Raw genomic sequence first — 13078 nt, 5'->3', positions numbered from 1 at the left:
AGGCACGGAGGGGATGCACAGGCTGCCCACAATCCACAGGGCAGGCAGGGTTAGTGGATAGGGAACACCTGGCACTGTCCCCTCAGGCAGTGATGAGAGGAAGGGCACTTGGTCTCCTTACAGCCCATGCCTCTCCTGCAGCTCCCACCCTGTGAGCCAGCCTGTGGCTAGACAGCCAAACAGCACCCTAGGATCCTTCTCCTGGACCTGCTGTAGGGTCTCCAGCTGGGCCTGCCTCTGTCTCATCTGTTCTTCTCCCCCTGAAGCTGGGCCAGCCTTCTGCAGCCCCAGGTAGAGCACGAACCTTTTGCCATCCCTCCTGCTTCATGTCCCCAGGACCTTGCCAATCGCCTGACTGACATGGAGATGCCACAACCACCCTGCCCCTCACCTCGCCCTTTTCAAGGCCCCATCCTCACATTTTGGCTGCCCTGGGCACTGCCACCTGCAAAGTGCCTCCCCCATGCCAGATCCTCACAGGTCTCTGATCCCCACCAGGTCCTTGCCCAGATATCCCTGCTGTGCACAACTGCTGTCACTTCCCACTAGCTCCCCAGAAGCCCTAGACCTTCAACTCCTCCGCCTGGGGGGCGCCCAGCATCAGCAGCTGCAGAGCTACCCAAGGTACCCCCCTGCATCCCTGCCAGCTTTGGCTCCTGGCACCACCCCAGCCCCACACACACACAGCCCCGGCAGCATCCCCCACACACACCCCCCTGCCCAGGCGCCGGCCCCCCCAGACCACACTGTCCTTGCAGTCCTCGCATTCCAGACGTCTCAGCGCTTTCGCAGCTCAGAGATAATATTCACGGCGAGCAGACGTTTGCGTCAGTGTCAGATAGATCTCAATGCCACCCTGCCCCGGGGGGAGCGCCGCGGGCAGACGGGCCGGGCGGGCAGGCAGAAGGCCGCGGCAGAGGAGCCCCCCGAGCTGCCAGCCTGCCAGCCCTGCGCCCCACGGCCATGCTGCTGCTGCTGCACCTGCTGCCTGCCATGCTGCCCAGCGCCGCCCTGGCCAGCTGCACCGCGGCCGGCCCCGACCGGCAGCTCGTCCTGGCCAAGGTGCGGGCCCGGGTGCTGGAACACCTGAGCCCCCCGCTGCTCCAGGAGGAGCCGCAGATGGAAGCCAGGAGGGTGCACCGGAGAGACGTCCTTGAAAGCACCGAAGTGGAGCCAGAGGAGCTGGAGGACACCTCCCAGGTGATCTTGTTCCCTGCCACAGGTGAGGACATCCTGATGAAAGGGTGAAGCAGAGTGGAGGGTTGGAGCAAGGCAGATGCTGAAGGATGGAGAGGCTGATGTGGTGGTCTGGGGGAGAAGGGGAGGAAGGTGTGCCAGGCTGGGACATGGGCACAAGTGAGATTTGGTGGAGACCCGGAGATGGAAAGGTATGGCAGGCAGGGACACGCAGAACAGCTCAGGACAGACAGCAGAGGGAGAGGCAGCACAAGAGGGTGCTGAGAGGCTGGGAAACAGCTGGCCAGGCAGGATGCAGAGACATGGGGAGGGCTGAGGAGCAGGGTGGAATAGGGTGGGATGCTAGGGAATGGGGCGGGATACTGGAAGGTGGGTTGGGATACTAAGGGACAGGGCAGGATGCTAAAGCATGGAGCAGGTTGATCAGCTATAACAGCAGGGATGGGGCAGAATGCTGGGGGATGGGATGGGATGGGATGGCATGGCATGGCATGTACATGCTGGGGGAAAGGAGCAGGATGACCAGGTATGGGACAGGACTGGGAGATGGGCCAGGATGCTGGGAAGATGGTCAGGATGCAGAGGATGGGACACGGGGACAGGATGACCAGCAATGGGGCTGAATGGGGCTGAATGCTATGGGGCTGAATGCTGGAGGACAGGGCATGATATGGACTCTGGGGGAAAGGGGCAAGCTAACCAGCTGTGGGGCAGGATACTAGGGGACATAGGGGACAGTAATGGACCAGCCTAGGGCATAGCAGGGATCAGCTGTGGGGCACAGCACAGAAGCTGCTGCACAGCACATCAGCTGCCCTGCACCCTGCCACCGCCCGTGCCAGCAGCCAGGTGCCCTGCTAGCACTCCAGGGACCTCTGCAACATCCCACTTGCCATCTGGCATTGGGGATTCTCCCCAGATTTGGCTGCACACCCTGATCATGTTTTCCCACCCCACAGATGTTCCCTGTGAGCCCACACAGCCAGACAAGCTGCTGGAGGAAGAAGGGATTTTTACCTACCTCTTCCAGCCCTCGGCACACACTCTGAGCCGTGTGGTGACTTCTGCCCAGCTCTGGTTTTACACGGGCCCCTCGGCCACCCCCAACCACTCCACCCCTGACGTGCTGACCCTGTCACCTCAGGGCCGGGTGCCGGTGCCGGCCATGGTGGAGCAGACGCCCGAGCACTGGACCGTGTTTCACCTGGCCCCGGTGCTGCTGCCCCAGCTCTGGCAGCCGCTCTTTGTGCTCCTGGTGCGCTGCCCTGGCTGCCCCTGCCTGGCTGATGGGGACAAGATGCCTTTCCTGGTGGCCACCACCCGGGCCAAGGGCAGCGAGAGGGCTCGTCGCTCTGCCATGCCCTGGTCCCCAGCCGCCCTGAGCCTGCTGCAGCGTCCATCCGAGGAGCTTGCTGCCCACACCAACTGCCGCCGGGCTTCCCTCAACATCTCCTTCGAGGAGCTGGGCTGGGACAAGTGGATCGTGCATCCCAGCAGCTTTGTGTTCCACTACTGCCACGGGAGCTGCGCCGCAGGCCACGGGCTGAGCCACCGGCTGGGTGTGCAGCTGTGCTGCGCCGCCCTGCCCGGCACCATGCGCTCCCTGCGCGTCCGCACCACCTCCGACGGCGGATACTCCTTCAAGTACGAGACGGTGCCCAACATCCTGGCCCAGGACTGCACCTGTGTCTAGGGCACCCTGCAGCCCAGCCCCGGACCGTGAGCCCACCCAGGAGGAGTTGCTTGCCCAGTGGAACCCTGGCTGCTGGGATGGGGCAGTTTGGCTGTACCACCCTCCCTTGCACACGCCGGATTTTTGGGCTGGCCCTGGTACCATCACACTGGCAGACTTGGCCTAGGGCCAGTCCCAGTTCAGAGCAAATCAGGGCATGGCTGGGCATAGATAGGCACAGCCTATGGCAAAGGCATCGCTGTCCTGCCAAAGCCAGGCTGCCGTCTGCAACCAGATTAGCCCTCATCTCTCCCACCTGCTTCCCTCCTGCAGTTCTGCACCTCCACAAAGATCAGTGTCTTCCTGATGCTGCAGAGTTCAACAGCATCCCCCGTGCTCCAGGCAGGGCCAGGCTGCTGCAGCAAAATCAGGAGGTGCCTGGGTGAGCCCATGAACCTCACACTGGTGGGCAGGGCTGGTAGCACACATGGCACTACAAGTGAGCCCTCTTCCAGCAGCACAGCTTGTTGGAAAGCTTCATGGGATGAGTGAAATAAACCTGTTCCCTTTACTAAAGCAGCCTAGAAGTGCCAGCTTCTATCTAGAGGGAGAAATGAGGGGATGGGCAAATACTGTGAGAGGAATCTAGCTCTGATTTGGGGTACCAGAGTGAGGACTGGAGTATGCTGGCCAAAATGGGCATGGTGTGGCTGGGTTTGATCCTGCCCCAGGCAGGGGTGTGCAGAGCAGAGCAACATCCCTTCTGCTCTGGGCAGCAGGTTGTGCAGGAACAGGGGCAGCGGAGGGCTGGGGAGACACGGGCATGGTGGGAGGATGGGGAGGCAGAGGAAAGCCCCTCGCCTGGCCCCCTGACAGGGATAGGGCCAAATGGGAACGTGGCCAGTGCAATCCCTCTCCAGAAGGATGATGACGGCTGCCCTGGCTGGCCGCAGCCGCCTCCTCACGGCAGGAACGACTGAGTCACCCAGGGCAGCAGGGAGGTCCCAAGGCACGCACGGCAGCGCCGGCCCAGACGCACAGGATTCCCTTCCCACCCCTTCCTCCCAAATGAGCGGATGCAGCAGTTCAGTACAAAACGTCTTCAGCCTTTACTAATATAGATATTAAAAAAAAAAAAAAAAAGAAAAACAGAGTGACAATCATTTCTGAGTAAAAAACAACGCTACAAAAGTCCCCATGTGACCCAGGCTGAGATGATGAGGAATGCTCCACTGGCTCCCGGCCGAGCCCAGCTCGGGGCACCACGTCCCCACTGTGAGGCCAGGGTCTGGCTCCGTGCAGGGGGTCCCAGCCCTGCAGCCAGAGTGGGAGGAGACAAGTTTTGGTCCAAGGGCAGCCTGCCAGGACAGGGCGGAGGCAGTGGGAACAACAGCCCCTGACCTCTGCACAGACATTTCCAAGCAGGCCAGCCACGCAACTCACAGCCCCGTGCCAGGATGCTGCGCAGCACGGACCCCCAGGGTACAAAGTCACTTTCTGGCAGTGCAGTGCCACCAGAACCTCTCCCACCGCCTCCAAAAGTAATGGCAGCCCAGCCCTCTGTCCCACAGCTTGGCCCGGCCAGCCAGACCCCTAGCTTGCTCCCCTAAGTCCCCCACACCTCAGGGAACAGTACCAAAATCACCAGCACATGCACAGCACCAGCCAGTGCTGCCACGGGTGGCAGAGGGCATGGGGGGCACAGGGAGGTGTGAAAACAACATGCTGGGGAAAATGGGTGTGGGAGGAGGAAAAGTGGGTGAAACAGGAGATGGGGGGGCACAGGGCCAGAGTGGAGATTGGGATGGAGTATAAAAATGCCAGGGTACACATGTTGATGAGTTTATAAAACATACAAAAATAAGATATTCCCTTTTTGAAAATTAAGTAGGAATGAACCCCATGGCCCCCGACCCCTCTGCTGCCCACCGGGACAGGGCTGTCCAGACTGCCCCGCTGGGCAGGTGTGTGGCATCCTTTGCCCTGTGCTCCTGGCAGGACGCCTATCCCATGGTGGCAGTGGCAGCCACTCCGGCAGACACCGCTGTCGTCCCTGGCGACACTCACAGCCCTGTGGGGAGCAAAAAGCAGGTTAGCACCCACTCCAGGGGGAACAGCATCCTCTCTCCAGGGGAGCCTCGGGGCAGCCCCCCATTCCTCCACCCCAGTGGGCGGGATCCATCCCCCGTCCCGGCTCACCCGTGGTCCTGTCGCAGGCGGCGGTCCCCTTCTCGTGGGCCAGGTTGAGGCGGTTCTGCTCGGCGGCGATGCCGTTGGCCTCGGGGCTGCTGCTGCGGGCAGGGCTGGGGGGCCGTGGCGGGGGCTGCAGGTGGAAGGCCACCTCCAGGTGCTCCTGGGCCAGGCGCAGGTGCTCACGCAGCCGGTCCAGCTCGTGCACCGGGGGAGCTCCAGCCAGGGCGAAGCGCCCCTGGGCCAGGCTCTCCCGGTAGTCCAGCTTGCTGTTGGTCAGCGGGGCTTGCGGCAGCTCCTTCTTCAGGGAGTGGTAGGTGGGGGGGGGCGCTGGGCGCTTTCTTGGGGTATTGTGGTGCAGGGCTGTCGCCAGCTGGGAGTGGGGGGCCATCGGCTCGGCTCAGGGCATCACGGATACGCCCCACGCCAAGATGCAAGAGCTCGCAGAGGTTGAGGAAGAGGCAGAGCCCGCTGACAGCGTACATGATGAGGAGGAAGATGGTCTTCTCAGTGGGGCGGGAGACAAAACAGTCGACAGTGTGTGGGCAGGGGCTGCGGCTGCACACGTAGGAGGGGCTCACCTCGAAGCGGTAGAGCAGGTACTGCCCGAAGAGGAACACCATCTCCAGCACGGAGCGGCACAGCAGGTGCAGCACATAGGCACGCATCAGCCCGTCCTGCTTGATACGGCGCCGGCCATCGTGCTTCTCTCCGCCCTCTGGGCTCTTCTCCTTCTCCACCTCGATCTCCTCAAAGATCATGGGATCTTCTTCATTGTCATCTTCCGCCTCCTCGTAGTCTCGCCCGGCTCCCCGGCGCACCACGGGCATGCGCGCCCGCCGGGCTGCCGGTGGCCGGCGCCGCGAGGCCTCGGGCATGCGGGCGATGCGGTGCATGGCAAAGCCCAGGTAGAGCACCGACGGCGTCGCCACCATGATGATCTGGAAGATCCAGAAGCGCACGTGGGACAGGGGCGCGAAGGCGTCGTAGCAGACGTTCTCACAGCCCGGCTGCTGCGTGTTGCACACAAACTTGCTCTGCTCGTCGTAGTAGATGGACTCTCCCCCCACGGCCGTCAGCACAATGCGGAAGACGATGAGGACGGTCAGCCAGATCTTGCCCACGAAGGTCGAGTGGTTGTTGATCTCCTCCAGGAGCCGCGTCAGGAAACTCCAGCTCATCCTGACCAGGCAGTTGACTCAAATCCTGCAAGGAAGGGGCAGGCAAAGAGGCACTGAGTAATTTCACAGGCATCTCACATCTCACCGTGACCCTGAAGTCTGCCAGCCGTTAGCCCCGCTCTGTCCCGCTCCCTCTTCCAGCACCACTGTCCCTTCCCTTACCCACAGATCCATAAACACAGCCCTACTCAGGAAGCTGCCTCACCAAAACTTTATTCCCTGCTCAGCACCGCCTCCCTGTGCTCCCGTCTGCATCCTGCTCCCATCCTGCCGCCAGCCAGGTGGGTGGAGGGATGGGGAAAGGCTGGGACATCCTGATTGCCTGCAGGGACATATCTAGGGGAAGAGTGAGCACAGTCACAACCAGAGCAAACATGCCAGGGTAGGGCAGCACCAGCTGGGGACTGTGAGGGGACAAGCAGGAGCAGAACCACTTCCTTCTCCCCTAGTGACACAACACCCTTTTATCACCTGGCACTGAACAGGTCCCTAACCAGCGTCACACCCTGTGAAAGCACTCACACCCTCCCACGGGGGTCCATGGGCCACTGGAGGAAGGCAACACATGGCAGCTCCACTGGCCAACTGCAGCTGCCAGCCCTGAGCCCTGGCTGAGGGGGGCAGGTCCCCAGGGCAGCATCCCCCCCACCATGTGCTAACCAGCCAGGTCCCCTTCACTCCACAGAGCTCTCCTCCGAGGGCCAGTAGAGATGCAGCATCACTCTCCCACCAAACCTCCATACTGCACCCTCTCTCCTGCAGGACCCCAGCCCCCAGAGCCTGCAGTGGCCAGTGCTCACAGCACCCTGCAGCTCAATGGAAAGGGCTGGTGAGGGGTGGAACAGGGAACAGGACAGTGATAGCAAGGGGCAGTGTGGGGTAGCCAAGGAATTGCACAAAACCCTGGCAAAACGGCTGACACTAGAGATTGGGGAGGAAATTACAAGGACCATGTCACATCTCCCGACCAAAGAAGACACAAGACACCCACACCCACTGCCCACCCTGGTTTCAGCAGCTTGTGGATGAGATGATGCAAGCCAGGGCAGCAGGTGGCAGGGATGGCCCAGGGGGAGCAGAAGGTATGTGTCTGCACAGAGCCCCCAGCAGCCCCTGCCAGCCCCATCCCATCACCTCTGGCCAGGGCATGTCCCTGCAGATGATGATTGATGCTGCACTGATTCCATTATTGTCCAGAACAAGAGGATCTCTAACACCAAGCTCAGCCAGCCTCCTGACCAACCTCACCTAAGCAGAACAGTCCCTCCAGCACAAGCATCTGTGCTGGGGACATGCTCTTGCTGCAGAAGGTGGCACAGGCTGGCGGCACCAGGGGCCCAAATTCAGCACATCAGGGCCACCATCCTCCTGTGGTGATATGCCCTGCAAGGTTTCAGTGCTGCCCTGTCTCCCAGGTGTGAGCCCCTCTCCCCCAGCACCTCCCTGGAAGGTGGGTGCTTTGTGTCTGCCTTTACCCCAGTCTCTAGCAGCACACCACCCTGGCACCGGGGTGAAGAACAAGGTGAGAGGATGAGGCAGGAGGACAGTTCCAGGAACTAAAACCCAAGCTATGTCAAACCATGACAGGTACCAAGCCCAAGGAAATCAAAAATAGGGTGTCATTGCTGTGATGGCAACGGCACACTATGGAAGTGTGGCATGGGAATGGCTGGCAACGTGGGATGGCAGCCGGGGCACAACTACCTGCAGGCTGTCCCCCAGCCGGGGCAGGTGTCCAGAGGCCAGTTTCCAAAGCAGCACAGCCACCCAGGGCCTCCCGGCCACGCTGGGCGTCAGGACTAGCACCACATACCTTGGCTGGGCCCCACGCCCACCCCTCAGTCCTACCGACCCCAGTCCCCCCGCGAGGGGCTCCCAGTCCCCTCTGCCCTGCCGGAGACCCCCAGTTTCCCCTGCCCGGGGCACAGCAGCAGCATCCTCCCCTGGGGCTCACCGGCCCCTGCCCATCCGGGGTCGCTGTCCCACTGACCCCTGCTACCCTGGGGACCCAGCCCTCAACCCCAGCCCTCCCCGGGTCCCCGCTCCCACCGACTCCAGCGCCCCGAGGGCCTCCAGCCCAGCTGGCCCCGCCTGTCCGATCCCGCCCGCCCGCGGCCCCAGCGCACTCCTGGGGCTCCCGCCGCCCGGGGACCGTGCCCTGCCCGCCTGCCCGGCCCTGCCCTGCCCCGCCGCCCCGCTCCCTCCCGCAGCCCCCCGGCCCCACTCACGGCGCACCGGGACGAGCGGCTCCCGCCGGCAGGGCGGACAAAGCGGTGGGGCGGCGCGCCGCCGCCTCCCGCCGAACAAAGGGGCCCGGGGCCGCCCCGCCCCGCTCCCGCCCCGCTCCCGCCGGTGCGCACCGACCGCCCCGCTGCATCCCCGCCCCGCGGGTCCCGCTCCGCGGCGGCAGCGCCCGCGCCACGCGGCCCGAGCGGCGGCCCCGGCCCGCCCCGCTCCGCTCCGCGCCTCCTGCGCCCGTCGGGCCGTGCCGCCCTCGGTGCTGCCGGTCCGCGGCTCGGGAGGCCGCGCTGGGCTGCGGGCGGGACCGGCGCCGGCCAAAACTCTCCCAGAGGCGCCTCCCGCCCCAGCAGTTCCGCCCGGCGCCGCTGACCGGCTCTGTGTCCGCGCCCAGCGCAGCCCTGCGCTCCCGGGAGGCCGCTCCCTCCCTGGGCGAAGCGGAGCCTCCCTGCCCGCTGCTCGCTGCGAACCGCAGGTGCGGCTCAGCCCGCGGGATTTTCAGGGGTGAGTCCGGCCGCAGGGTCAGAGGAGGGAGCCCCCGCTCCGGCCTGAGAGGCTTCTGCACAATAACCTCCTGTTCCTAATAGCGTTCTTCCCCGCCCAGTGGAGAGCGAGGATGGAAGAAAGGAGAGATCTGGTGGCACAGAGGAGAGGTGGCCGCACACATGGTGGGAACGCAGAACAAGACGTGCCTGTGTGGTGATAAAGTGCCTCAAGCTTTTTGAAGCCCGTGCTTCTTCTGGTGTCCCAGGCCAAGTTCCTGCAGCAGCACCGGGCTGAGCATGCAGCACCTCGAGATGTGCCCTTAGAGTCGCCTACTGCACCGCCAAGGCCAGCATAGAGGCAGCAGTGGCTTTGAGTCACCACCCTGGAGACGTGCCCCGTCCTTTCACCGAGGGACCCTGGCCACTGAACTTCTGCATTGCTAAAATTGGCTCTGTGGGAATTTTGTTGGGGCTGAGTCTCCACACTGGGCCAACCACACCCTTGACATCCTGGGCCCCGTTGTGTGGGGATGAAAAGGGATACTGAGCAGTCTTGCACAACCCGAATTGTCATGCCAAAGCTGGTGTCTGCATAAGCTCATGAAGCACTGCTTCTCCTTACTGAAACACCTGCTCCTTCTGCTGAAGGGTTTCTATGAACTGGCACTCTGGTGCAGCACTGGGGCTGGCTGGGGCAGGGCTAAGGCCAAGAGGCTGGGGCAAGGAGAGTTATGGGGACTGTGGCCATCACATCCAGTGTGGGGTCTTGGTTATTCTTCCCTAAATCAGCAAAGCCACCAGGGCATTGCATCAGCATTCACAGAGCCTGGACACGGGCTTAGTGCTCTGACATGGGAGGGCAGCTGGAGCCCCCCAGAGCAGTGCTCTGTACCCTGACAGAGATGCAGGTGTGTGCACAACAGGTTGGGGGAAAGGGCCCTGCTTTGGGCTCTTGCTCACTCCTTCCTTCTGCCCAGCTCATGGATGGGTCAGTCCCAGGTAACACATTAAGTTCTGTGGAGGGAGAGCTGCAGCAAATGGAGAGGAATTTGACCAGGGCGTGAAGAAATAGTTTCCATTGAATTCCATTCTCATGCATGCAACCGTGGCATTAACATTTCTGTAAGGGAAAAGTGTGTTCCAGATTCAGCACAAACACTCTGGTCACAATCTCCATCCCAGGCCAGGAGAAACGGAAGAGGTGGACGCAAGGAGACATCAAGCTGTGCATGGAAACTCAAGCTTTGTTTTTGGAGGGATGTAGGGAAGCTTTCAGCTCCAGAAATGGAACCCAGAGCTGCAGGAAAGTGACACCTGCAGTGCAGCATGGAGAGATGGGAACAGGGCAGTGGGCTGCCAGCATGAGGATGGCATTCCAGCATGCTGGGGAGGTCAAGCAGCACATGTTCAACCTCCTGCTCTTGCCTGGCAGTTGAAGTGACTTGTGGCTTTCCCACTGTAACCACTTGTTTTCAAGTGCTTCCAGCCTGGAAAGCTTGCCTCCAGCCTGGCTTCAACCCCAGGCAGCCGAGCAGTTTGCCAGGGGTAAGGGACCGATGTGACCCCTTGACTCTGGTGCTCAGTGCATTAAAAACAAGCCCCTGTTTCACCAGCCTCATGTTAAACCGGGAGTGTGACCTCTGGGGCGCTGCAAAATGAAGCCCTTGTGCCCAGAGAGAAGGTGCTTGTTGCACTGGGGTCAGGCACCACTGCTGCAGCATTTTTGTACAGCACAGCTCAGCCCAAGCCTGGGCTGCAGGGTGGGGATGGCCTTGGCAGGCCAGGCCTGGGGCTGGTGTCACACAGCCCACGGACAGCATTACTGTGCTTGTCAGCATCCGAGCATTGGCGTCAGAGCCCTCCAGCTTCCCCTGTGCTGTTGCCCTGGGTGTTCCTGCACTCTACCCTTTTCTTAAGCTTGCATAATCCAAATGCCTGCGGAGGCATCGTTCTTTCAGCTTGGGGCAGAGGGAAAACCTACATCATCTGAGAAGGGAAGACGGGGGACGAAGGGTGTTGCCCACCCTCATTCCTTTCCACATCAGCTGAGGCTGAGCATTGTGGGCAGGAAGGATGTACAGAGCAGCATTTTTGTGGGCTCTGGCCAAAGACCAGCTTTGCAGAGGAAACGGGCACTGTCACTAACTGCAAAAACCAGGATCAGCCCCAAACCACTGAGTCTGTGGGGCAGAGCCACGGAAGGGCAGCTGCACAGCCCAGCGAGAGCAAGGGGAGCTGGCAAAAGAGGACATAGTGGCTGAGGGGGAGTGTAAGCAGAGGGATAAGAAGAACATCCACTTCTTGGACAAGTGCTGCAGCTCAGGATGGACATTGGCAAGAGCTGGTGCAGGAACTCCCTCTCTGTTTAGGCACAGTGCTGCAAGAGAGGCACCCTCTGAGATGCCAGTGCCAGCCCCTGCTTTGGCCACCAGACACAGCATGCAGGGCCCAGCCTGGCTCTTGATAGCAGCCTCAGTTTCTGCTCTGATCAATACAGCAGGATGGGCTGGGCCCTGCTATGACTGCCTCTGCTTTTGGGGACAGTGGCAGTAAGCAGATGGTGGGGCTGGGCGCCCTGGGTGTGTTTGCTGTGGGGTGACATGGACAATGCCTGGCTGGTGCTTGGCAGCAGGCTGAGGAAGCCAGTTCCACCATCTCCAAGCAGGGCCGAGCAGGCAGCACTACAGGTAGGTAGCACTGCAGGTAGGCAGCACGTAGCCCTGGCAGCAAACACACTCTTCCCAGATTAAACAACTTCTCTGGCACTGGGACAGGGAACAGACAATTCTATTAGGGATTGTTTGTCCTGACACAGGACAGCTCCATAACTAGCTTAATACCCTTCCTCTGATAAGGGGCAGAGGCACACTCCATTGCAGCAGCACGAAGGGCAATGACCATGCCCTCCATCAGAGGCTGGGCAAAGGCTAAGATGGCTTTAAAATAGTTTCCTTCCCTTTTATCCCCCCACTTGATTATGCAGCACAGTGGGGGCACAGCCCCTGCTCTCCTCTCTCATGCTACAGTGTCCTTCACAGTTCCTGGGTGCTTCTGGTGACTTCTGCCAGCACCATGCACAGCACTGAGCCCAGCCTGCGTTGGCTGCTCTTCCCCTGCCTGCCAAACTGGAGGGCAGCCCACAGGGAAGGGCTTTACACAGGCCCTGGACACTGCTCTGTGTGCTGGGTAAGGATCACTGGCACCTTGGAGAGATGAAGCTGCCCAGACAGGTCCATGACAAATGAGGAACATGTGCCCTTTGCTGGTACATCTCACATCCCCTGGAGATGAGGCAGCAGGGATATTCTGCTAGAAGTAAATGACCAGTCACTCCAGTCACCAGGCTTCTCTAGTTCAGCACAGTGCAAGGGGGCTATGAGCATACAAACTACATATGCTCAAGGCAGCACTGCTTTAGAGGGCAGAGATGCAGCAAGAAGCACTGAAATAGCCAAGCCCACGACTGAAGGCATCATTTTCATTGATAACAGCAGAGCAAAGCAGGGCTGGTACATGCCCATGGAGCAGTGGTGGTAGCTTCAGGCTGGTGGCATTGGCTGCCTGAGCCCACGGCTGCCTGCAGCCTGTCTCCAGAGCCCTGTGGCCACCCCGGCCTGGGAATCCTTGCAGCTACATACACCTCGAGAAGAGACTGCTACAGGCAAGCACAGGCAGGGAAACAGAGGGTCAGACCAGCCTTGCTCTGTGCTAGCAGCTGAGTGCTGGAGCACAGTGCACCCAGAAAAGGAGAAGAAGGAGCAAAATCCAGATTGTTTAAGAGCACAGCTAGGGGATGGCATAATCAAAACTGAGACAGGCAGAAGGTATCTGCAGCTGGTTCAATGTCTATTCCACCTTTCTGCAAACCCCAGCTGTCCTATACAGCCCCAGCTCCCACACAGCCATCAGTGGGATGCCTGCAGTGCTGGATGGTGGAATGTGTTAGGGGAGCCCTTGCACACACCCAGCTGATGCAAGGAGACCAGTTAATGTAATCACTGCACCAGGTGCAGGAGCTCTACAGCAAAGCATTGTGATTATGGAGTAACCAAAAAGGGGTTAATCTGTAATAACCAGGAGAACACGCTAAGTGAAAACAAAGCAAGTGTTTCATG

The 13078-nt window shown here is 60.8% G+C and overlaps 2 protein-coding genes across 2 annotated transcripts; one reads left to right on the top strand and one right to left on the bottom strand.

The window, feature by feature from the left end:
- Positions 1-963: 963 nt before the first annotated feature.
- Positions 964-3067, top strand: INHA (inhibin subunit alpha). Its single transcript, XM_059476268.1, has 2 exons — positions 964-1222; positions 2157-3067. Exons 1-2 carry the CDS (start codon positions 964-966, stop codon positions 2888-2890), a joined length of 993 nt encoding a protein of 330 aa, XP_059332251.1. The 3' UTR covers positions 2891-3067.
- A 1640-nt stretch (positions 3068-4707) lies between these two features.
- Positions 4708-6252, bottom strand: LOC132075661 (gap junction gamma-1 protein-like). The gene is given in 3 exon segments (XM_059476266.1): positions 4708-4940; positions 5069-5384; positions 5386-6252. Coding segments are annotated over 3 exon segments (1179 nt in total). The 5' UTR covers positions 6241-6252; the 3' UTR covers positions 4708-4932.
- Positions 6253-13078: the final 6826 nt, after the last annotated feature.

The sequence above is a fragment of the Ammospiza nelsoni genome, chromosome 7 (assembly GCF_027579445.1).
Source record: "Ammospiza nelsoni isolate bAmmNel1 chromosome 7, bAmmNel1.pri, whole genome shotgun sequence".
NCBI classification, from domain to species: Eukaryota; Metazoa; Chordata; class Aves; order Passeriformes; family Passerellidae; genus Ammospiza; species Ammospiza nelsoni.
The sequence above is the reverse complement of the archived record's forward strand: the minus strand, read 5'-3'. Positions and strand labels throughout refer to the sequence as shown.